Source organism: Falco punctatus, assembly GCF_963210335.1.
Source record: "Falco punctatus genome assembly, chromosome: 8".
In the NCBI taxonomy this organism is placed as follows: domain Eukaryota; kingdom Metazoa; phylum Chordata; class Aves; order Falconiformes; family Falconidae; genus Falco; species Falco punctatus.
Window position 1 is genome coordinate 53353052 of NC_137588.1, and position 24989 is coordinate 53378040.

Genomic DNA, 24989 nt, shown 5'->3' on the forward strand with positions numbered 1-24989 from the left:
GAGGCTGGGGAAGGTCAGAGCATGTGAGCCAAGAGGGAATGTGATTCCATCCCGGGCTGCCCAAGGGATCCTGCACAGCACCCATTTCGGTCTCTCCTGGTGTTTGCATCTGTGGTCCAGACAGTCGTGATCTCAGAGATGAGATGAGCCTTGCTAGCCTGAAAGTAGCCCACAGTGCCTGTGCTTGCAGGGGACTCACCTGTGGCTTGCCTGGACGCAGCTCCGCTCTGCTGAGGTTGGCGTGGGGCAGGCAGCGCTGCCAGCTGCCTTCACCGTGAGACGGGGAGAGTGCTGGCTCGGCCGGGCAGGACGGTGGTCCAGGAACAGCTGCACAGCCACCCCGGATGGAGGATGCTGGATGAGCCCCAGCAGGCTGTCCTTGCAGGTGAGGCAGGTGCTTGCAGCAGTGTCAGCAATAGGGTTGTCTTTGGAGCTGGGGGGAGACCAGCGTTGAAGCTCTCTGCGGGGGCCAGCTGGAAGCTCGGGCAGGCTTTGCAGACTGTGGGGCTTCCCATGCCACGGCCAGTGGGAGGAATGAGAGGAATGTGCCATGTGGGCTGAGCAACATGCTCCCAAAGGCAAGGGTGAGAGCGGAGCCCAGGGCAGTGGTGGGGCCAGCACAGGGCAGCAATGCCAGCCGGCAGGATGAGACACCACCCCCCCCCCAGCTCTGTGGTCCCCAGCACAAGAAGGACATAGACCTGTTAGACAGCATCCAAAGGAGGGCCATGAAAATGACTGGAGGGCTGGAACCCCTCTCCTAGGAAGAAAGTCTGAGAAGAGAAGGCTCTGGGGACACCTCATTGCAGCCTTTCAGTACCTAAAGGGGGCTTATAAGAAGGATGGAGAGGGGCTTTTTGCTAGGACCTGTAGTGACAGGGCAAGGGGCAAAGGTTTTAACCTAAAAGAGGGTAGATTTAGATTAGATATAAGGAAGAAATTCTTCACTGTGAGGGTGGTGTTGCCCAGAGCAGCTGTGGATGCCCCATCCCTGGGATGCTCAGGGCCAGGCTGGACGAGGCTCTGAGCAACCTGCCCTGGTGGAAGGTGTCCCTGCCTGTGGCAGTAGGGTTGGAACAAGGTCTTTAAAGGTTTCTTGGGAGAATTCAACTTGCCAGATGTCTCTGGAACTACAGCAGAGTAGAGAGGGAACAGTCCGGGGGTTCCCGGAGCATGTGGAAAAGAACTGTCTGACACGGCTGGCGGGGGAGCCAGCCAGGGACGGCACCCGCTGGAGCTGCTGTTTGCGAGCGGAGAAGGGCTGGGGGGTGATGTGATGGCTGGAGGCCACCTCGGGCACAGCGATCACAAAATGGTGGAGTTTTCCATTCTCGGAGAAGTCAGGAGGGAGGTCAGCAGAACTGCCCCCTTGGACTTGTGGAGGGCAGACTGGGCTGTTGAGGAGCCTGGCTGACAGGGTCTCTGGGCAGGCAGCCCTGAAGGGCCAAGGGCTCCGGCAAGGCTGGACAGTCTTCAAGCAGGAGGTCTTCAAGGCGCAGGAGCAGGCTGTCCCCGTGTGCCGACAGATGAGCCGGCGGGGAAGACCAGCCTGGCTGAGCAGAGAGCTTGGGCTGGAACTCAGGGAGAAAGGGAGTTGCTGATCTTCGGAAGAGGGGGCAGGGAACTCTGGACTACAGAGATGTAGCAGGGAGAAAATCAGAAGGGCCAAAGCCCAACTAGAACTTAATCTGACTACTGCTGTAAAAGACAATAAAAAAAGTTTCTATAAATACATTAGCAACAAAAGGAGGGCTAAGGAGATTCTCTGTCCTTTATTGGATGCGGGGAGAAACAAGGGTGAGGAAAAGGCTGAGGTACTTAGTGCCACCTTTGCCTGAGTCTTTAAGAGTAAGACCAGTTGTTCTCTGGGTCCCCAGCCCCCTGAGCTGGAAGGCAGGGATGGGGAGCAGAATGAGAAGGAGAAATGGTCAGTGCCCTGCTGCACCACTCAGGCACACACAGGTCTCTGGGGCTGGGTGGGATCCTCCCGAGGACACCGAGGGAGCTGGCACAAGTGCTCACCGAGGCACTTCCCATCGTTTGTCAGTGGCCCTGGCTAACTGGGGGGGTCCCAGCAGACTGGGGGTCAGCAAATGTGACGCCCATCTACAAGAAGGGCTGGAAGGAGGATCTGGGCACCCACAGCCCTGTCAGCCTGACCTCGGTGCCGGGGAAGGTTACGGAGCGGATCATCTTGATGCCATCACGTGGCACATCCAGGGCAACCAGGGGATCAGGCCCGGCCAGCGTGGGTTTGTGAAAGGCAGGTCCTGCCTTAAGAGACGTTATCGCTCTCTACAGCTGCCTGAAAGGAGGTTGTAGGCAGGTGGGGGTCGGTCTCTTCTCCCAGGGGAAAAGCAATAGGATGAGAGGAAACGGCCTCAAGTTGCACCGGGGGAGGTTTAGATTGGGTGTTAGGAATAATATCTTCACCGAAAGGGTTGTCAATCATTGGAACAGGCTGCCCAGGGCAGTGGGTAAGTCACAGTCCCTGAAGGTATTTAAAAGACATGTAGATGTGGCACTTAGGGACACGGTTTTGTGGTGGGCTTGGCAGTGCTGGGTTAACGGTTGGTCTTGATGTTTTTAAGGTCTTTTCTAATCTAAACGGTGCTATGATTCTAACCCAAACCATTCTCTGACGCTGTGCCCATCGCCCCCGCCTCGCCGGCAGACGGTGCCGGGTCAAAAGGCGCATTGTGCATTGTGGCTGGGGCTGGGGCCGAGCCGCGGTGCCGGCCGGGCAGTGACCGGGCAGTGAGCAGCACGCTCGCCCTGCCCGCGCTGCGGCTCGCGGCTGGTGGTGTTGCTGGACACATGGGCTGCTGCTGGGGGACCCCCTGGCACCAGGAGCTGTCCCTGGGATGCACAGGTAAGCTGTCTGTGGGGATGCCATGGCCCTGGTCTGTCTGAGCAGGGCTGCGAAACCGGTGGCTGCAGAGTTCACCCCACTGCCGGGGCTGCTGGAGAGACTCCGGCGCTGAGCGCTGGCTCCCTATGGCTGCTTGCCTGCCTTTCCAGAGATGGTGCCTGGTGTTCCCTCCTCTTGCTGGACGCTTGCTGTGTCACTAGATTTGGGTGCGTGGGGAACAAGGCAGGGCATTTTGGGCGGGGAGGGGAGAGGATGACTCAGAGAGTTGGTTTATTCCCACACTTTTGTTGGCTTTTCAGGAAGCCCCTTGCCACCCCTGTTCTGCTGCCACTGCTGCCCAGGAGCACCCCAAGCATCGCAAAGCTGGCAGAGCCCATGGGGTGCTGCCAGACCCCGAGGCACAATTCTCATACCCGCATGCCTAAATGAGCTAATGGGGCTGTGCTAACGAGCTGGAGGAGGGAGGTGGCTCAGGGCCAGTGGCTGTGGCCACGTGTCCCTCGGGAGAGCAGGTGCCAGCGGGTGCCACCAGTGCATCAGCCCCAGCTGCCAGGAGTGTGGCCCCAAGAGCTGGGACCGCACTGGGCTCTGGGCTGGGGCTGTTTCCTGCCCACTGTTACAAAATATTTCAGCACCGGGGAGGTAAATGAGTCACTGGCATGACTGGGAACGACTCCCCACCAGCAGTTTCAATTGGTCTCTTGAAAAAGTTCCCAGTTCCCTTTCTGAGCCTGGCCCAAACAAAAATAAATACTGAATCGGTGAGTGTGGTGGGGAGCAAATCCACTTCTTCTCTCACCCAAGCAAGCCCTGGCCCCTGCCTGGCTCTGCAGAGACCCACCAGCATGCTGTGTCATTCTGCTGGCAGAGGTGGCACGACCAGTGTCCGACCTGCCGCCTCCTCCAGCACTTCATATGGAGACCTCTTGGGCAGGGAGCATCCTGCTGGGGATCCAAATGTCTCTCTCCACCACCCGTCTTCCCCAGGTGAAGAGTGTGAGTCCTGCTGCCCCCACTCACCTGTGCTCCTGCCCTGCTGGGACCACCTGCAGCACACCGCAGCCGAACGCCGGGGAAAATGGTGGCAGGAGAAGACCATGGCATCAGGTACCTGTCCCTGGGGGAGGGGGACTGAGCCCCTGCCCACCGGGAGCTGCTGAACTCGGGGGAGCCCGTCGGGGTCTGCCGGGATGCAGGGAGGAGGGGAAGGGAGGGAGGAGTGAAGCAAGCGGCAGGCGAGCCCAGCCCTGGCGGTTTAGCTTGCAGGTTTAGCTCTGCCTCTGGCTCGTTTCGCTTCCCCATCTCCGTTTCCCCCATGTGTGGAAGGGGACAGAGTTGCTGGATGAAGTGCTTTGTTAAGTGTGTTCAAATCAGCTGTTGAGAAATGTAGAGCCTTTTTTTTTCGAAGAAAAGCTCATTCATTACATGTCCAGCCTTGGGCCATTCTTTCTACTGTTAACTATAAATAAGGTTTATAATTCTGCATGCAAATAACAGTTTATTTGACTGAGTGGCAAAGCTGTCTCAATAAAAAGAACTGCGGGGTATAGTTATGGTCACAGAAGTGACTTACAAAAGCCACTGCACGTTCCAGCTCCAGATCTCCGGGTACGTGTTTGTCTTACAAGTCCAATCTGATTACTGACAAAAATTGGGTTTTAATCTTGTTATCCCTCCACAGCCAAATGCAGCTGTGGAAAAGCAAACTGGATTTTTATGTGCCTCAGCCTTCATTAACATAATTACCAGCTAAAGTTTCAGTTCCTGAATCCTTTATGGCAATAGTTGACCATGTGTGAAGCAGAGAGAATGCAGCTTGGATTTCAGATACTGACCAAAGCAGGCAAGGGAGAAAATCTCATTTTGACTGTCAAATTGATGAGCAAAGAGTTTTGTAAGCCCTCGGCTCTCCTGTGCTGAGGAAACACTCTTGTTCTGAGGTCTCCTCCAAAAACATCTCTGTGTCACAGAATTACCCTTCTAGCAGATCTGCTCAGTGAGGGTCTGTCCCAAGAGCAAGGAGGGAAGGTCCCCTCACTTCAAAGCTACTCCAGCACTGGAAAGAAGCCAGTCATCAAGGCTATCGTATAATTAGGACACAGCAGTCCCGTGGATCTTGCCTCCAACCTTGAGCATGATTTTAGGGTGATACCAGATTCACACAATCCCCAGCCAGATCTGCAGTGCAACCCACGTGCTTTGCTTTCAGATGGCGTGGTTAGGCAGAATATCCTAGACCTCTGTCACAAAATTTGACAGCAGCTCTTCCGTGTCCCTGCTCCTTGCTAGGTAAGGCTGGAGCATCAGGACCAAACAACTGTGCTACCAAAGCAGCAGAAGGCTCGCCGGACACCTCCTTGGTGCTGCTGGCTGTCGGGGAGAGCTTCCCACCAGGTAAGATGTTGTCTTTGGCATCACCCAGATTTCCAGTGGTTGAACGTAGCAAGGCCTGGCACCGCAGCTAACTGAGCCCCCATCACTGGTGGAGTTTCTCATCTTTGTTGCCGAAGGGGGGATGACAAGCTGGGTTTGTGTTCTTTGAACATCACAGCCAGGCAAGGGCTGGAGGCACTGGTGGGGCTGGCTGCAGGGAGGCAGTGCGGCAGAGGCAGCTCTGTGTGGCATGGAGCTCCTTCTCCCCCTTAACCCTGCACGTGTCCTTTTCAAGAGATTTCGCTCTTCTTCTCCGTTGAAAGCCGCTCCTCCCGATGCCTCAATTCCCAGCTCCAGGAAGCAGCCAGAAAGAAGCTGTGGGCCCTGGAGAGTGATGACAAAGATGTCTGTGCCCTGTTCAAGGTAGGAGCCCCAGCCTGGCAGGGCAGAGCATATACTGGGATGCCTCTGGTGCAATGGGACACCAAACCCAGCCGAGAAAGAGAAGCTCCTCCAAGGCTGCTGCGGGGTATGTTCCTGCACACGGAGATTCTGTAGGGGACTGGAATGATGGTGGAAATGGGCTGGTAAGAGGTGAGAGGCAGATGCAAAGATGAGCGTCATGTCAGGAGCCTTATATTGGAGGCTTCAAGTTGCCTGAGGGATCATGCAGATAGCCCTGGAGTGAGTCTAAATAGCCAGTATTTCACAGGGCCAGGATCACCAAAGCTCTGTACCAGACTCGGGTCCCCAGTGGAGGTGGCATCCCTGGACACGCATAGGGGTTCTCAGAGTGTTTGGCTTCATATAGAAAAATCACTACAGGTATAGAGATGTTTCCTGGATTGAACTCTGCTCCCCCGCTGGGTTTTAATGCCATAGGCCCTTAGGGCTCCCTGCAGAGCTTCCCAGAAGACCTGGAACAGTGCAGACATAGTAGTGCCAGCAATAGTGAAAGGAGAGCTTCTCCCTCGAGGCAAGTGGACTGCTTTCAGCCTCAGAGCTGCAGTTTGGAAGCTTTGCCTGTGCTGACTGAACATTAGCCCACACGTGGTATGGTTCAGGTGTCTGGGTTTCAAAAGCACAGTGGTTCTGGTGTGCACCACAGGGGAAAAGATTTGGAGGAGATGATGGAGCTTCTTCACCCTCCCACTGCTGCACCATGGGGAGCTGTCACTGCGGGTGCTCCATGCCCCCTGGCTGAAGGACTCAGCTGGCTGGAGCACCCTGCCTTTAGCCCCAGGCAACCAACTCACACAGCTTCGGTCTCAACTATGCTAATAAATGAATGCCTAGTCTCATTCCAGCATCTAATATTATTCCCACACTGACAAAGGAGACCCCCTGTCACAGTCCCCAGGAGTGCCCTGAATCTTGCTTTGTCTTCTGTGTCTAGGAGCTGTCAGCCAGGCTGGTCTGTATGCAAGCACAGGAGGATCGGTTCCTCCTCACTTTCAAAACCCTAGAAGAAGTCTGGAAGTTTTCCACGTATCTGACTTTAGGTAATGTTTTCAAGGTGTGGGAGGTCTAAACAGACAGTGTGAGAAGCATTTTTTGAGAAGGTACTCTTTGACACCAAAAAAACAGTGGTGTAACAGGGTGGGTAGTTGAAGAATATGAATTAGAAGACCTTGGTGTCCATCTACAGATTTATGAAACCACTACCCGGATCAGTGAAAGAGACCCAGAAGGGTGCCTTTGGGGTAATCCCTGTGTTGCATTTTGGGGTTGGAGGCAGAATTAGAGACTCACAGTGTGTTTGCAGATGGCAGACTGGGAGACATCCAAAGAGCACCTCATCGTGCCCAGTGAATGAAGGTGCTAACACTGCTTTACCTCTTGGTTTTTTAGGGTATGTGGGAAGCTGCCTGGAGCAGCTTCTCTTTGACCAGGACTATTGGCTGAACTGTGCTCTGATGGAGGACACAGAGATCAGAGTTACTGTGGATGAAGATCGCTTGGCCACTATATATATGGGTCTGCTGCTCCAGGAGGGTGAGAAGGGGCTGCATATATAGGGATTTCCTCCAAAACATCTCAGCAGGGCTGTGTTGTAGCCCCGTGCTGGGCTATGTCTTGCACTGATGTCACTGACCTGGGCATGACTCTTTCTCTCTGCAGGTAACTTTTTTTCCAGAGCTGTGCCTGGTGCCTGGCAGCCGGAGCAGAAGGGAGAGGAAGGCCTGCAGCTCTACAGGAATGAGCTGATCCATGTGAAGAATGTTGGAGAGGAGTCTAAGTGGGAAGGGATGTCCTTACTGACAGGTCAGCGAGGCCTGGTGCCCGTGACAGCTCTGGAGCCAATACCTCACCCATTTTACCAGTAAGTAGGCTGGCCAATTAATAAGGCTCAATTAAAAAAAAATAGGGCTGGTCCTAATGCATGAGCTGGCACCCAGCCTGGTGTGAGAAACTGCTCTTGCCTCTGGCAATGGGCAAGAGCTACACAATTTTGCGAAGGTATATATTATGCATCAAGACAACCACTGGAACCAATTCAAGGTCTGTTGATGGGACATGGCAAGGACACACTTCAGATATCATTCTTATATTGATTTAGGTCATACATGAGATTATTTGTGATTTACAGGTGGTAACTGGGAGGAAAAGCATAGCCTGAGACTTAGGTAATGCCAGTCAAAGTGGGGCCTCACGCTGGACACCTGGCTGAGCCTCCACACCCACAGCTCCTCTTGGACTCACACGGTGAAACCCTCCTTACAGCCTGGCAAATTTATCTGGCTCTTACCATGTGGTGTCAGGCTGCCGTCGTGAGGTGCAAACTGCCCTCTGTGCCCAGTAGCACCATTACAGGGAATTACTGGACTGGTCGTTCTGGCCATGCTACGTAGCAGCTCTGGCACTCCCAGGGAGCAGAACATCTCTTCTGCTTGTGTGAAACCATCCCTGGTGCTGGCCTGAGGACAGGACTGCTCAGAGAGGACCAGTGTGGTTACCCTTTGCCTTGCAGGTGGTTCCTGAAGAATTATGCTGTGAGTTTTGGCATCTCCCAGGAGATCAGTGGGACGACCTCTCAGACAATTGGTGAGTGATACCTGTGTAAGGCAGCTGCCCTTCCCAGGGAAGGGCATGGCTCTTGCAAGCCTGAGTTTGGCCACAAATGCCAAGTGCCCATCCCTTGTTCTGACAACAACACTCCATTGCAAGGTGCTCTAAGGGAATACCGCATCTTTGGACTCCTGCATGGAGAACAGAGCTTGCAAATTGCATGTTCTTAGAATGATGATCTGGGGAACACAGAGTACAGTGGGCAGCTGGTGGCATCCTTCTGCCACTGGGTTTTTCTGTTCTACTGCAATTTTACCTCTCCTTTAATTTTTTCAGGACTGAGGTTTTAAATAATTAGGCTCCCACTAGTGTGCATATGAAATCTGTACCCGCCATTCACCTGTTAAGCCCAGGCCATTTGTGCCCAGACATGGGCACTGTTCAGAGCATGCTGGACATGGGGGGTCACACAGGCGAGAATTTGGTGCGTAGTGTGATGGACATTTGCATTGTTAAAGATTTCACTTCGAGCAGGGAGCTGAGACAGTGCAGGTTCTGTGAAGCTCTGTGTTTCCAGCCACCTTCCATACTGCAGCTCTCAGAGGTTTCAGTCTGGCTATGTGGTATTTATCCATGCCTCTTGTATATTTTGTTATAATCATCTTCTCGGGAAGAAATTGCAGATATCTGACTCTGAGAACACAATAAATCTTAGGAGCCAGAGAGGCAGCCTTCTCAAGCTGAAATCATGGTCTCTCCTTGCCCAAATCTTTTCCAGTGAGGGAGTTTTAACAAGAGCCACACACTGAAACGCCCTTGTTTGTTTTGGTTTCCCAGTCAAAGGCAGGTGCACAGCCACAGAGGACCACAGAGGAGCAGCATGGGATGAACTGAGTTTCTCCAAAGGAGATGGCATAGAAGTCATTGGCTTCTTCATTCCAGGACTTCCATGGTTTGTGGGCAAATCCCTCAGCAGTGGGAGCATCGGCTTTGTCCCGACCCGATACATAAGTCCTGAGGCTTGCGAACCTCTGTAAGTTTACTGCTACTATCCAGATTAAACTAAACTCGGGAGAAAGTGAAGGGAAAACTCCAGGTCCCAACTCAACACTACTATGTAGAGTCCAGGCTGGGTAATTTTCTTTGCAAGGCCTTCATGGAGGATCCATTTGGGGTCTGCCAGAAGCCTTGGCCAGGCTCTGCTGCCAGCAGGGAGAAGTCCCTGCTCAGACAAAGCAATCGTATTTCACTTGCCTCAGGTGCTTCTTGGAAAGGAAGAGATCTGGCCCTGGGCTAAACCTGGCTCTATGCTAAGGCAGCCCAGACATCTGTGTACAAGCCAAGGTGGCTTCACAGTCCTGCCTAGAAGTGTTCTTGACTTTGTAGCTTTGTCTGAGGGGCTTGAGTCTGGCAAGGGGGGGGGGAGCAACGACTGCCGAGGAAACCAAGTCCTGCTTTGCTTCCTTCTGCCCCTTTGCTTTCTGTGGGATGTCGAGCTGGAACGACCACTGGCACCGTTCCTTACTGAGCAGAACTAAACACCCTCCCAAGGATACAGACAGGAATTGTCTGGGGAGGGAGGGTGACACAACCCCACTCTGATGAACCCGGTAGTTGTCTTTGTTGATGACTTAAAGACATAGCTCCAGTTCAATATCCGTCCAAAAACACTTCTCCTCCAAGTGTGTGGGAGGGAGGACGAGGTCTTAACCTGTTTCTAGGTCTGTTGGGCATTCCTGGATCAGGCTTACTCAAGGTAAGTCCTGGGCACTTTTCTCTGACACTACAGAGAACTCAGAGGAGATCGGATGATGCCCTGGCCTCAGAAAGGACTTCTGGAGATAAAAAAGACCAATAGGTTCCTCCTTCTGATATCCATTGGTTCTTCCATGGAGAACATGGATCTGAGAGCCCTCATGGGGAAGGTGTCCAGGCTTCTGAGCAGAGCTTTTCTGGTGGGGGAAAGAGGAGGGACAGAAAAGTCCATCTCATTCCACAGGACAGCTGTGGTGTCATGGGATGGGGAGACACTGACTGTTTTCTCCTGATGTCTGCCTCAACCTAGGGGAAAGGGCTTGGTGTTTCTGAGTGAAGAAGAAAAATCCCCGTTCCTGCGCATCCCCTGCAATGGTGGCGAGCAGCACTTCACCACCCTCCTCAGTGACCTGGCACGCACAGACATCACCTCCGTGTACCGGCTGGGTAAGTTTCCCCTCTCCTTATGTGCCCAATCCCCTGGCTCCCCATGGAGAGCAATGCTGGGCAGTGTCTAGATTGCTCCTTGCTCAGGGCTTTGTAACGGTAATAACTGCTGTGGTTGAGACAGCCTCCAAACCCTCTGCTCAGGCTGGTCATGGAGGCTGTAGATACCCTCAGGAGCTGGGCCCTGCCACACTCCAGTGTGTAGGGGTCTTTTCTGCTTCCAGGGCAGCTCCTCAGCTGTGCTTCACTCTGGCAGATGCTGCTCTCCACTGATCCTGGTTGTAGGTCCCTGCCTACAGCAGGTCCCTGCTGCTGTCTGACCTTCGGGTGTCTACCGAGGGGAATGCACAGCTAAAGTGGCAGGTGACATCATCTCCATGCCCGTAGCAGGAGCCAGCAGGGCACGGTTCCTGGGGGTTTTTCTCAGTTTCTCCGTGCTTGCTGTGTGGCTTTTGCACCATGTCTAATTCCTCTGTCTGTATTTCTTGCCTTCTCGCTCCCTAGAAGCACAATGTGGCCATGCAGGGCTGACCTTGGGATCTCCTAGGGTCCAGGGGACCTGCCAGGCCATCCAGCTCAGATGCAGTGACCCTGAGGTAGAGCCTGTCAGAGATAACCACATACCTGAAACCTCTGAACAGACACAACAAGGATCTTAAGAGAGATAAAAACCTGATAAAACCCTACCTGTGCAAAATAAGACCTGCTTGTTCCCAGATAACTATAATGTTACCGGTGCTCACCTCACCACCAGCTAAAACCTGTTGTCCATGGTCTTACAGAGAGCCAAGCCCCAGTAGACAGAGGGGTGAAACCGTAGCTGCATGTGGTGTCTGTGGCCAGAAGTAAGCTCGATCTCCATATACATGCCTGGGGTTTAGCAGAGCAGCAGAAAATCTCTCTGAGGTTTGAGCACTGTGTCTGCACGTTAGCACTGACCAAAGCTTTGGTCTTTTTGTTTTCTGTTTCTCTCTTCGTGTAGAAGGTTTTGAACCTACAGCCATGTTCCCAAAGGTGCCATCAGGTGAGTATGTGGGGGAGACAGAATGGGATGCTTTTAGGATGACTTCTGGGGGTGGATGTTGACATGGGAAAACATCCCACGGTGGTTTGCCTGTCCCTTCCAGAGGCTGTTCTTCGTGGCTATAAAGATACCCAGCTGCTCCAGTCTTGGGAGGAAATAAATGACTTGGCTACAACTAGTACCTCCGAGCTGTCTAGCCCAGGGAGTGAATCAGCCCCTGCTACACTGGAAGATGTTCTCCTGGAGAAGCTGGATGATTTTGATGATCCCAAGTTTTTTATTGACCTGAATGCTGGACACATGGAAGATGCTGATGTGTTTGACCCCATATTGACCTTCCTCAACCAAGACAGTTATGTACCCAGTTTCCAAAGCCTCTATGATCTCAATTTTTCCTTCCTCAACTCCACTTTTTATGGTTTCTCTGATGAGGATGAGCTGGTCTTGTACCTTGAGACGTCCAGGAACTGGGCCAAGAGGACTCATTCAGTGTGGGCTCATGTCAGGCTCTGTTTCCTCTTGGGTAAGCTCTGCATCAAAAAGGTCAAGTTCTCTCAGGCTCGAGTCTACTTTGAGGAAGCCATGAGTGTCATGGACAGGGGCTTTGGGGACTTGCCCCTGCTGGCTGCCTTGCATGTGAACCTTGCCTCTGTTTACTTGAAACAGAACATGAAGCCCAAGTTCTCCTCCCTACTGGGAAAAATGGTGGCCTTGCTTGTCTGCCTGCCTGGCCGCTCGTTCAGCTCTGAGAATGAGCTGGAAGTCATGATGTACATCCTGAGGGAAGCCATTGCTGTGGGTAATGCTCCCTTGGAGGCACGGGTCTGCTTCCTTATTGTCAAGCTCTTCCTACAACTGGGCAAAACTGATGAAGTGCTGCCCTTTACTGAGCATCTTCAATGTCTCACCGCCACTTTACTCAGCACGGACGCTAGTTCTGTGCCGCTGGATGCCATCCCCATCTTGAGCTACCTGTATGAGAAGAAGTACTTGCCAAATATCGCACTGGCCTCCGCCAGGCTGTTTGTTCCCAGTGGCATCAAGGGGGCACCAACACCTATTTGGAAAGCTGGCTTCATCCTCCAAAATGCATCCAAACTCCTGGGAAGCAAACCGGAGAGGAGCAGCATCCCAGCACTGGCTTGTTTCTATCTCAAGCAAGCACTGCATTTCTCCTGCGAGACCAAAGCTGTTCCCATGCAGAGGACGTTGTGTGCCATCTTGTCCAGGATGTACCTCCAGCATGGCGTGTTGGATGGGGCAGTTAGTTACGCAGCCACGGCTGTAACCCTCAGCAGACTGATGGGTGAGGAGGAGGCTTTCGAGTCTTCCCTCTCTTTGGCTTGGATGTATCTCCTGCACAGCCAGCCAGGCCCAGCTGCAGACATGATGTGGCAGCTCTTGCACTCTCTGCACAGGACGGACAGCGTGACTCAGGGTGGAGCGGTGCACAATCTCCTGGCCATTGCCCTCAAAGGGGAAGGGCAAGTGCAAAAAGCTGCAGAGAACTATCTCCATGCCCTGCACAAAGCCAAGGACACTGGGAACAAGAGGAACCAGGCTATTGCCCTGGCTAACCTGGGGCAGCTGAGCCTCTCGCGTGGGGCGAGCCAGCTGTCTGAGCTCTACCTGCTCCAGTCAGCTCAGCTCTACACTGAGCTCCAGAGCAGCGAAGACCTGGAGATGGAGTTGGTGCAGGTGCTGCTGTGGCTAGCGCAGGCCATGGTGAACAGCCAGAGGGTGGAAGGTGGCAAACTCTGTTACGAACTGGCATTAGTTTTTGCCCTGAAGTGGCATAACGTGAGGAGTGAGTACAGCTTTGCTGCCGGGAGCCAGGGCAGCCTTCACCTCTGTGCAGCACCCTGTCAGGTCCCTAACGCAGTCCCCTGATCTGTCCTTTTCCCTTCCCTGTGCCATGCAGGTCAGCTTCACATCACTGAGTGTCTCTGCCATTTCTACAGCAAAGTGTCCCCCAGTCTCCAGGCCTGCGTTACCTACCATGAGCACTGGGTATCTTTGGCACAACAGCTGCAGGACAGAGAGCTGGAAGGCAATGTCCTGCAGGCCCTCAGCCAGCTCTACCAGGCTTTGGGCACATCTGAGTAAGTCCTGTCTGTGGCTGTGAGATGCTGTTAGAGAGGGGTCCCTGCTCACCCAGGGCAAGAGCAGTGGCTTTCCTGGGGTGTCCCTGGGGTGAAGAGGTGGGGAAGGTGTGTGGTAGCTCCAGCTGCCCTCAGGCAGGCTGCTGGTTAACCTGCTGCTGAGATTTGCAAGCTGTTGCTGTGTGATGTAAAGGGGAACGGTTCAATGTCAACCAGAGTGTTGCGACAGCTGGGACAAAACTGGGGTCTGGCCAAACACAGTTTTCCAGAGAGACATCCAGCCTTGATCAGAGGGGACCCAGCCGCAGGGAATTCATCGCTTCCTTTGGAGGCTTATTCCAGTGATTAATCACCACCATTCACCAGTAAAAATAGGTTCCTTATCTGTTATTTGAATGTCTGGCTTCAGCCTCCAGCCGCTGAGTCTGCCCTTCCTATCCCTGCTGGAATATTTCCCCCGGGGAGGTATTTAAGACTCTGTATCGGCTCACCTTTCAATCTCCCACTTGACACATGCAGGTGACTGATTAGATTAGGTGGGAGAGGAGGGAAAGAGACTTGGACAGACCACAGACTTGCTTCGGTCTTTGAAGGCAAATGTGTCAAATGGCGGGGAGCTGGCTCCTGTGTCCTAGAAGGACAAATGGGCAGGGGCTGTCATTAACGCGGACGTTAACCTTCCCATGCTAGGTCGCAGTGAGTTCAGAGGGAAGGCATTTAGGAAGCAGACGCCTGTCATGTGAACAGTGCTATTTAAGATCACAAAGCACCCCACTCCCTGGACTCGAAGGACAGCCGGAGCCCCGTTGCCAGCAGGCGAGACACCAAGCAAACAAACATGCCCTGGGCACTGCCCAGTGCTCCCCTTGCCACAGCTGCCTTCTGCAGGCAGCACGTCCAACCGCCTGGCTCATCCTGCTGCTTGTCCCTTTGTCCTCTAGTGTCCAGGGGCTTGAAAGGGGCTATAAGGTCTTGCACATTTAGCCACAGATCTGCCCCCTTGGCTGCACTGAGGGACAAACTACGGGCAGCGATGTGGTTTTGAGTGCCAGATGCTGTCTGGAAAATGAAGGTGAGAGCACTCCCTGCCTATGCTTCCCATGTGTAGCTGGGAGTGACTTAGTGTAGGGGCACAGACAGGGTTTGCAGATGACCTGGACAAAACCCTCTTTATCAGCTGAAACAAGCAGGAGTGAGGAGCAGCCCTTTTGGGAGCAGGCTACCTTGGGGCTGTGCCATGCACTGGGGTCCCAGGCTGGGCTGAGGTTGCCAGATGATACGCACACATGCACTTAGTATAGTGTCCTTAGTCTCCACTTAGCATGGAGATTTCCATGATTTTACCAGGACACATTACTCAGAACTGTGGCTGTCCATTTGTCTCTAACCTGTGGCAACTGTAGGAGGAGAAGATGGGTTTGCCAATGGGCAGGTGTTGTGATAGCTTTGCAGCTGATTGCTCAGGGGGTCCTGTGATTTGTCTGTAATGGCTTTTTGCCTGTTACCATCACAGGGCTTTGAGAAAGTCCCTGGACTGCACCAAGCAGAGTCTAAGGATCTTCATTGACCTTGAGGAGACTGCGAAAGCAGCAGAGGCCTGGCTGCAGGCAGGAAGGCTCTATTATCTTATGCAGGAAGATGAGCTGGTGGAAATGTACTTTCAGGTATGGAGAACGTGGCTGGTGCTGTCCCATTCCCACTCTGTCTAGCTGTATTCCCATCACAGCATCCTGGTAGGAGCCTTTTGGGGCTGGAGGACCTGGAAGGGAGAGTTATGAACAGTGTGAACCTGCTGCTAAAAGGAGGAGCTGTTGCCTTACACTTACGCACTACCTGGCACTAAATTTCCTATCTTCCTTTCCATACGCTGGGTTTAGAGGGTTCTTGGGTGAATGTAAGTGAATTTATTCAGTAAGAAAGTGATGCAGGGGTGCCAAAGGAAGGTAGAGGTGCCAGGTGACCATTTCCCATTGAAATATGCATAGATAAGGGGCAGGGTGCCAGGGAAGTGCTAGGAGATTTCTTGGAGTAGAAGGCTACTGGCTTATTTCCATCTGTAGCATTATTTTATCAGCTGAGCTGCAAAGTGGAAGAGCAGCTCATAAAATCTTAAGGCTCCCTCGTTCAGGGAGCAGCTTCTATTAAAAGATGGGAAATCCTTTCACGTGCCCAGAGTAAGCAGAGCAGAAGGCTGGTTGGGTCTGCTGGGGCTGCACTGCGCTGGGGTATCCAGCAAAGCACCAGCTTGGACACATGTAGAAGGTGTTTTGGATCCTCACTCTCTTACCCAGAAGCATTTCTGATTTGGTGGGGCTGGGTGACTGAGGTACACAGTGGTGGGAACAAGTTGAGGAGCCTTTCCCATCAGTCACACCAGCATGCCCCTAAATCAGAGTGGTAGAGGCAGGGAGTTACTGGTAAAGGGTGGCTGCTCAGGAACATGGGTGAATTGAATAGATGGCTTTGGTGTCAGCCTGGTTCCTGGTGTTCACAAGGGAGATCCGAGGCCCATAATAAGAAGCCATCATTGCCTCCCTGGTTCGTGGCTTCAGCAGGGAGGCAGGCGCTAAAGGAGGGATGTCCTCCCATTAAGAAGGGCCACAGATGCCATGTCTCAGCAGGGCTGAGTCACTGAGGGGCCCCTTCCCAGGCGAGGTCACTGGCAATGATAAATTGTCGTGGTGTAAGGAACAACACATTATGGCTGGAAGGTGGCACCAGGGCCAAGTGCATAACTGGCACAAAACGGTCCTTTCCAGAAGTTAGCATACCTGCCCACCCTCCTGCTGGCTCTGCCCTTTCCCTGTGTAAGCTGTCCGTTCCCCTTGTCAATCTTCACGTTGGCTCCACCACACCAATGACAGATCAGGGCCGGAACAGCTGCTGGCCACACTGTCCCAACTCTAAATCCTGATGCCATTGGATATCCCAGCTGATCAGTTTGTCGCACTGACCCGGCACAAGAATGGATATCTGGCTCCTGGCTGCATCTTTACACACATCACTTGCAAATTCAGCACAACAGCCCCGTACACCTGCTGACCAACCTGTCTCTGTGCTCTTTGGAGCAGGGGCTCATGTTTATGATGACTTGGTTTTATTTAATCACGCCGAAGTCTGTGCACAAATGTCTCTTTCCAAGTCTTACTGCAATTCCCTTTCCTTCTAGGCAGCCATTCAGACTGCTCTGAAATGGGATGACTTCTCCTTGGCCATGGATCTTTATGAAAAAGCAGGTGATACCTTTTTTAATGGCAGTCGAAACAGAGATCGAGCAGTGGAGTTTTATAGGGTACTGATCCCTCCAAACATTTCTGTCCTTGTGTCCCTGCAAGGTGATGGCCATGGGGAGCTTTGCCGCAGCGCTGGCTGCAGGCTGGAGGGATAGGGGGTCGTGAGGAATGGGGTGGTCTTGAGTGTGCCAAAGTGCAGACATTGCTGGAGGAGGGAAACCAGGAGTGCAGACATATTTTGCAATGGCTGCAGCTCACCACAGAGATCATTTGGGAGGTGGGAATAGGGTCTTTACATTACAAATGCTGGCAGTGTTAGGTGTGAGCTGGCTGCTCCCAGGGACGTGTGCTCAGAGTCAGAATTTCAGGCACCTAAGGAAGGGCAGAGATGTGAGGCTTAGATTTTGAGAACCATGCTCTGGGATGTGAAGCTCGTTTTCAAGGGAAATAAGGAGCTAGAACCTGAACCTGAACCTGCAGCACTCAACCACCACATCGTCTGCCTGCCACACCAAGTGCTTGGTCCATCTCCTGCTGCTCTGTCACCCCTCTGTGGGCAGTGCTGTACCAATACCTCCAGGAACAGCAAGGACTCACTGTTCTCTCTCCTCAGGGAGGAGCTGTGCCCTTGGCCAGGAAGCTAAAGGCCATTAAGACAGAGCTACGCCTGTTCAATAAGCTGGCAGAGCTGCAGATCGGGCTGCAGGGCTACGAGAAGGCACTGGAGTTTGCCACACTGGCAGCCAGGCTGAGCATCAGGGTCGGTAAGTGATGCACACCAGCAGGGTATGGGCAGTTACTGGCTCCTGCAGATGAAGTTGCTTTTCTGGATGAGAACAGTGTGCATGTGGAAGGGAGATCTCCTGCTTTCGTAAGACTGCTGGACATATTCTTATCCTAAGTTGTATCATCTTTTCAAGGCCACTTCCCCTTTTAAGCTGCATGACAGCCACTTGGGAGTGCTCTGCAGTGGTGGTGGTGGGACCAGCTGGACAGAGGGCTGTTGCACAGGAGGTCTGATGAAGGCACAGGACTGAACAGTTCGTCTCTGCCCTGGCTCTTCTGATTAATTAATTCTTTCCCTTTACAGAAACAGTTTGAATGGGCAAAATGCCAGAATAGATGTCTGAGGTGGAACCAGTCTTGTAATAGCCCTGTCCAACACCCAAGACATACCCGGGCTGAATCATACACTCCCTGGGCAATCTCTCCAGCCTTGGTATCAGCAGCCCTGCCCATGGTTCTGTTTTCTCTGAACCATCTGCAAGCCCTGTTGTCTCCTTATGAAGATATTTGTGCCCCCAGGCTGTTGAGCAAATGCATCCCCAAGCAGCTCAGCAAGCCAGGCAGGGGATGTATTGTGAACGTGATGCAGGCTGACTGTATCAGCGACTCTTTTCCAGGAGATCAAATGCAAGAGCTGGTTGCATTCCACCGCCTGGCTACAGTCTACTATTTTCTGCACATGTATGAGATGGCAGAAGATTGCTACCTGAAGACGCTTGCGTTGCGCCCCCCCTTGCTGCAGTGCTCTGGAGAGGCCCTGTACTACTGCAAGGTGTATTGCCACCTTGGCAACCTGACCCTGCACAAACTGAAGGTAGAAAACCTTTCCGTGATGCTGTGCTAAGCACTCTGGTCTTGACAGAGAGCTGGAGGTGGAGTATCACATCTGCTGGCAGAGCAGCCACACATGTAGGCAGCTGCATCCTGTGACTCTCCATCCTATCTGCAGCTTTAGAATAAATGCACACAATGCTGGCACAACCAGGTTTTGAAGGGGAAAGGCAATTTGGAAAGAAGTGCTGGCACTTAGCTGTGACTATATAGAGCCCATTTCAATGAGGTCAGGTGTCACTGGGTTCTGCCTGGAACCACCAGGCTCTGCTCCAGCTCCCTTACACCCTGTGACCTTCAATTAAACCACTTCCTAATGCCTGCCCTGTCCTTTATGCTTAGGATGAACAGGATGCAGCAGCCTACTTCCTCCTGGCCCTTGCTGCAGCGACTGAGCTGGGAGACCAGGAGCTGCAAGACCTCATTCGCAGCAAGCTGAGTGACATCCCTGGTGCCCCGTGGGGTGCTGAGAGCACACCGGGCCATGCCACCTACCGGCCCAGGTGGCTGAGTGAAGGCGGCCACGTCGTCTGACTGACCCACCACCCTGGGGACTCCAGTGTGAGCCACCAAGCAGTGTTGTGCCGTGCCGCAGGCATGGGTCCACGTGCTCTCCAGAACAACCAGCCCAGGAGAGGTCCTGCACCACGTCCCAAGGAGCTGGCAGTGTTTGGACGACTTGTCCCCGACAGGCAAGGGATGAAGCACTTGGGACCCTGCCCTCATTTTCTGGGAGCAGGGCTGTGCATTGCAGCCCAGGTGGCACATCAAGGATGGGCACCCAGGCAGGATGAGGGCCTGGCAGTGGTGCTGGAGCAATGCAGTGCAGCGGGCCTGAGTGACAGATGGCATTTCAGGAGTGCGGCTGGCTTGTGCAGGACAGGAACAGAAACAGGAGAATGCTGCCATGTGCTTGCCTGTGCCCCCAGCTGCCCCACACACCTCAGGTCCCATGGGGCAGCTCAGCCCGACCCAAATGTGTTTTAACTTGAATAGCAATTCCTTTATTTATTCCTATCTGGTTTTTGTCCTGTCTGCTCTGCAGAGGTCTGTGACCCATAGCCCTGCGAGCCTGCGGCCTCTTTGGTACAAAGCACCACTGAAGCTTTTGGCACGGAGAGGCAGAATTGGGGGAAGGAGGAGAAATGAAAGCAGCTGCTAAAGCCTCACCTGGGGACAAACCCCACATGCAGATGGACAGCTGCTTGGGGTTGGGGGGCAGAGCCCACCCTCACCCCAGCCCTGCCGTTCAGCCTCAGGTCTCTGGAGCAGCTGGGGTGGCCTTTTCTGCCCCACAGCCCATGTGCACATTGAGCATTTCTAAAACATGAGCATGCTGTGAGTTCTACACTGGGATAGAGCACTGGAACAGGCTGCCCAGGGGAGTGGTTGAGCCACCATCCCTGGAGGTATTTAAAAGAGGTAGACATGGTGCTTAGGGACATTGGTTTAGTGGTGGACTTGGCAGTGCTAGGTTAATGTTGGACTTGATCTTAACGGTCTTTGCCAACCTAAACGATTCTATGAATCTATGAATCTAAGCGCCGTTGGTGCAGACCTGGCCCTTTGCAGCCTGGCACCCTCCCCAGCCACCCTTCTCCAGGCTGCAGAGCTCTGCAGGATGCGGGAGCACTGTGGAGCAGACGGTGAGGCTGGGTGCACTGGCCTGTGCTATGGCACACATCCAGCCCCCTGGGCAGGGGTGCTGATGGGATGCAGGGGGACGTTCAGTGGGGAGAAGCAGCTGCACTGCCTTTGCATGGGCCATTGGGAGCCCAAGGAGAAGCCGGCTGCTCGGCAGGCAGCAAGCTGCCTTCAAGTGCCCTGAGTTACATGGCTGGAGAAGAAGCAAAAAGTCCTCTGTGGAGCAAGCAAGGGGAGCAGGGGGGACGGAGGAGGCTTCTCCTGAGAGCTGCCACCCAGCTCCGGGAGCAGCACACAGCTCTCCTCCACAGCCGGTCTCACCACCAGAGAGCAATAAATACCCATGTTTGCAGCCTCACGTGGGTGAGTACCACTTCCCTGCCAGACCTCGGGTTTCAGTCTGGACTGGTGCAGAATGAAGAATTAGCAGTTTTTCCAGCTCATGTCTTAGCTCTGACAACCAGTAGCCAGACACCCAGCTGGGGCTTCACAGGGAGACCCTGTTCCAAGTCCTTCCACCTCCCCGACTCGCTTCACTGCATGGAAATGCTAAATGCAGAACATTTATTTCCACTGCACTTTGCAAACACTGAGTCCATTTTCTCCTAATCCCTGCAAAGCATCCATCGTCTGGGCAATGAATAGTTTACGGCTTGTTTACTGAGCATTCCTGCAATGCCGTTAGGGGAGCCTCAGCCCTGAGCTCAGAGGACATAAGTCTGTGTCCCGTTTGAAATACAACAAGCTCAGGGGAGAACTGGTCCCCAAAACCTTCACTGCACAGGTCTGCCTGTTCTCAGTTCAGGTGGCTGATGCTCACCATGCTAGAGCAGGATCTTTTCAGCAGTTTTTCAGGTCAGTTCCCCTGTTTTTTTTCGTACACGGGGAAAAGCACAGTCTCATCTTTGTACCAGAGGGCAGGTCAACAACTGGACATTAGGCTATCAAGGGGAGGGGAGAGAGGGAAGCTTTGATGACTCTGGAAGACCTGAGGGTCTGAATGGTGCAGATTCTGGCACCAAGATCTCCACCCATCTCTCCCACCATCCCCAGCACCTTGCTTAGGGATGCAGCCCAGCCCCATGGCAGCTTGCCTACAGCAGCTGCTGTACCCAGACTGTCTGGTCCTCAGCAGTGCCTTTCGGGTCCCCGAGATGAGGCTCAAGGCCACCAGGAGGCTGCTGCCCAGAAATCCCAGCAGGGCTTTTGTTACCAGTGGTTGTAGCAGCTGGTGCTGTGCTGCTGGTCAGGCTCTGCACTTGGTGGTTGGGATATGAGTGGCTGTGCCTCTGTCTGTGGTAGAGACCCCAGACCCACACCGGTGGGCAATGGCTGTTGCAGTTCTTGTCAAAGGTAAGCCCAGTGGAGGAGGAATCATGCAGAAGCATCCTGGCTAAAATACCCCTGCCAGAGCCAAGGCTAAGGCTCTTCTGCCTAGCACCAGTGAGAATGGGCTTTGTTTAAGCATAGAGGGTCAGTGTCTCAGCTGGTCTAAATCAGCTAAACTCCATGCAGTCAAACAGAGATCTTTTGATTTGCAGTGACTGTGGATCTGGCCCATGGTTTTTAACCAAGTATGTCCTCTTTAAATCACAACAAATTTGTGGTGCCTGGGGGTAAAAAAAGAGATTTGCTCCTTGGGAACATCCCATAAAATATCATTTCCCCTCTCATTTCCCCTCTCCCTCATCCGCCTGCCCACTCCCACATGCTGTGACAAAGCTGGACTGTTTTTCTAGTGGGATAAGAGGTCAGAGTGGCCAGGGCTAATTAAACTCCATAATAATACTGGGAAATAAAATGAAACTTAGGGCGGTCAGTCGTGCGTACCAGCTCTTGAGCCTGTGCCCAAGGGAGGGTGAGGATACTGTGTTCCTCCAGCCACCAGTGCGGTTTTGTGGGCAGATAAACAGATGCTTTGGGAACTTTGTGCCAGAGGAGGTCACCAGGTGATGGCTCAGGTCCTGGAGCAGCCAGGCTGGGGATTATCGCCTTCCACCCCTTCCTGGGTGGGGGTATATTGTCCATCATCCCAGGGCACAGTGACTGGGAGCTGTCTGTATTTCACATGTGGCAGGAAGCACCCAGTGCGTAGGGAGGGAGGGAGCACAGGGACCATGTAAGGGGTATGCACCCAAGGTGCTACAGCGTGTAGAGCCTGGCCGGAGCTGTAACATTGCTCCAACAGAAGGTTGGAAGAGCCAGACTGTGGAAACACAGGAGGTATTTATCCTACAGTAGGCATTGGCCATGAGCGTCCAGCTCTCCTTCACCAGCGCTAGTGTCAGCCCAAACAAGTGGATGAATCAAGTCTCCTCTCATGCCAGGTGTCGCTAACTTGCTGGGGCTTGTGACTTATTTCTGAGCTGCATGTGACTCTGCTCCATGCCCAGTCCCAGGAGTTTTCCTTCCTTCGGTTCTCAGCCAGCTGAGCTGGAAATAGGACTGGTGGGCACCACGTGCAGCAACACATGCCTTCACACAGCTGCTAAAAGCAGCACCTTCCTTTTCAGCACTTCCAGAGGGTGAAGGGTGCTGTTGGAACCTCCTTGCTTTGGCTTTGGTTCTTCTGCTGGTGTCTGGACCTGGTGTCAACCTGTCTCACTGCAATCTTTCACCAGTGCAATCATCCAGGCACACCCTGCTGTCAGCCCACCAAAGAGCCAACGCTGGCACTCTGACCTTATTTTTGTTTAATGCCTCTGGGGGGCCATTTAAAGCCTGGAATAGAGAGGGACAACTGGATTTCTTTAACATATTCTCATTCTTGGACAGTGGAAATACCATGACAAGAATAATTCTTGGATCATCTTAGTTCCGGTGTGAGCCTCCCAAGGCATTAGGAAAAAGGAAGCACTGATAACTGTAAATACAGATATGGACAGAAGCGTAGAGATAGCTGGATTTATTTGGGTTTACATGGAAACTATTCTTCCCTGCAGAAATAAACCACCCAGCAATCATAACTATTATCAGCAGACATCTTTCATCATCCCTTCACTGAACGGTGCTGCAAATCTTCACTCTGCTCGAGGGAGGCTGGATGGAGAGACCTTCCTATTCCTGTCTGTACCACCCAGCTCTGACCTAGCTTTCTTCCACTCCATATCCCTTGTTAAACAAGGGATACAAACCCTCTGTAAGTACTATCAAAGCCTGAAAGTTGGGCAGGAAAAGTGCATGCTGCTTGGGAGTGAAGTATGAATTTCAGTAGTGTGCTGTGCAGAGCCAGGGTGCGGATGGGAGCCACCTCTCCCATCCCAAGGACCTGCACCTGACCCCCCCCTTACCCAGAGTAACGAACCACAGCTGCTGCTGCTGCAGCACCCCTGCTAGAAGCACGCTGTGGCTGGGCAGGGCTGTTCTGGAGCCCAGTGCTCACATTTTGGAGTTGATGCGTGCCACTTTATTTAGCCATCTCTGTCAACCTTGGACTTTGGCAGAGGCTGACCTCCAGCACAGCCTGCCTCTGCTGGAGGCTCATCAGTGATTTGGAGGAGCAGAGAGTCAAAGGCAGAGGTAAACCTGAGATTATCTTATCTTGGAGGTGTGGTGGGTCCTTTTCAGCCAGCATCATCTTGTGCTGCTTGGAACAGTAATGAAAAGTTGGTAAACACCAGCTGTTCTGCTAAGCAGAGGTGGGTGAAGTATGTAAACTGGGCAATTTAGATTAAAAATCATTTATTTTCACAGCAACCTGGGTTTTTATTCAGTGATAATTGGGTTCATAAATATGTATGCCAGAAGGCATATCAGAGGTTGATGCCAGGAGGCTGAGCAACAGCCAAGAGATGCTAACTGTAACTGCGTGTGCTTAAATAAAGTTTCCCTTCCCTGCTCTCCGGTAAGGTGGGAAGCAGTGTAATGCAACCTGTTTGTGTGTGCTGAGATGGGCATCTGTGTATGCACTGCTGGTGTCCCTGCCCTGAGAGCTTGCCGTGTCCCTGAGGGAGAGGAGAAGCAAAACCAAAAAGAGAGGAAGGACAGGACAGCTGGAAAGTGGCTAATGACCGTGAATGGGGAATAGTGAGGCCAGATGGAAAAAAAAAAAAATCCCAGCTGGGATTTAATACTTGTGCTGAGATGGCATCAGGCATGGGTCAGCCCTGGAGCTGTTGTCCCTGCTGTCACTGGCCACAGGGCACCTAGATATCCCCAGGATTTATCAGCGCTGATCTCTGGAGTTGCTTTCTGCTCTCAAGGGCACTTTGCATTCAGCAGGAATGATGGGAGGCCAGTGCTGGATGCTGTGCTGGGCTTTGCCCAGGAAAACATCTCTCTGGGACTGGAGAGGACAGAGAGAGTGAACTGGTAAACATGGTGCAGAAAACATTATCCCTTCCAAGTGTACAGCTGGTAGAAACCGTGTGTGCCAGCCACAGGGACACATGGCAGGGCAACTGGCTCTCCTGGGTACAGCTGATGGGCAAAGAGCTCTGTATTCCTGCCTTGTCCCAGCTCTGCAGACAAACACGATGGTGCCAGGTTGCACTAAGGGTCCCAGCTAAGCTGCTTATAGCTCCCCAGCTCCTGCCTGCCATCTCAACAGCTACAGCTCCTCTGAGAGGGAAACACAGGCAGGAAACCTGGCAGCAAGAGGCTCCTTTTGCTGCAGCGCAGGAGACAAGTGTAGGAAACTGCACAAGTGCCAAGAATTCATGCCACACTACAGGAGAGGGAAAAAAATATAAGACTGTATTTGGCTGCCATGAAGGCTGCTGGGATACAGTCCAGGGATTGGGATGAATACAAAGAAATGAGACCCTGAGCACCAGACGGTTTTTGAGAAAGGAAGAATAAATCTTTACATAACCAAATACCCTTCGTGCACTGGTTGCAGGGTGGTTGTTTTATTTTGCTATTTTGTTTTAGGTTTTTTTCTTTCTTTTGCACCTGCTCTGACGGCAGCATCG

The 24989-nt window shown here is 52.9% G+C and overlaps 1 protein-coding gene across 4 annotated transcripts; it reads left to right on the plus strand.

Annotated features, from left to right (window-relative positions):
• The first annotated feature begins 257 nt into the window (after positions 1–257).
• On the plus strand, positions 258–23768 carry SH3TC2 (SH3 domain and tetratricopeptide repeats 2). 4 transcript variants are annotated; one of them, XM_080397983.1, is made up of 18 exons: positions 258–385; positions 3860–3979; positions 5162–5266; positions 5541–5668; positions 6642–6747; positions 7097–7240; positions 7367–7568; positions 8217–8290; positions 9092–9287; positions 10320–10456; positions 11439–11480; positions 11584–13287; positions 13402–13582; positions 15096–15246; positions 16752–16874; positions 17429–17579; positions 18219–18415; positions 18775–23768. In XM_080397983.1, the coding sequence occupies exons 1-18, from the start codon at positions 352–354 to the stop codon at positions 18964–18966; spliced, it is 3987 nt and encodes a 1328-aa protein (XP_080254109.1). In that variant the 5' UTR covers positions 258–351; the 3' UTR covers positions 18967–23768. The 4 variants fall into 4 exon arrangements, with proteins under 4 accessions (XP_080254109.1, XP_080254107.1, XP_080254108.1 ...); XM_080397981.1 differs by lacking the exon at positions 258–385 and having other exon boundaries at positions 2754–3979; XM_080397982.1 differs by lacking the exon at positions 258–385 and having other exon boundaries at positions 2754–3979; positions 11442–11480.
• Positions 23769–24989: the final 1221 nt, after the last annotated feature.

Excerpts from the sequence above, each read along its gene's own strand:
- SH3TC2 (XM_080397981.1), top strand. The coding sequence starts at position 3,532 with ATGACTGGGAACGACTCCCCACCAGCAGTTTCAATTGGTCTCTTGAAA. Across the intron at positions 6,748-7,096 it reads TTCCACGTATCTGACTTTAG|GGTATGTGGGAAGCTGCCTG; the intron begins GTAATGTTTTCA and ends TTGGTTTTTTAG. Across the intron at positions 7,241-7,366 it reads GGGTCTGCTGCTCCAGGAGG|GTAACTTTTTTTCCAGAGCT; the intron begins GTGAGAAGGGGC and ends TTCTCTCTGCAG.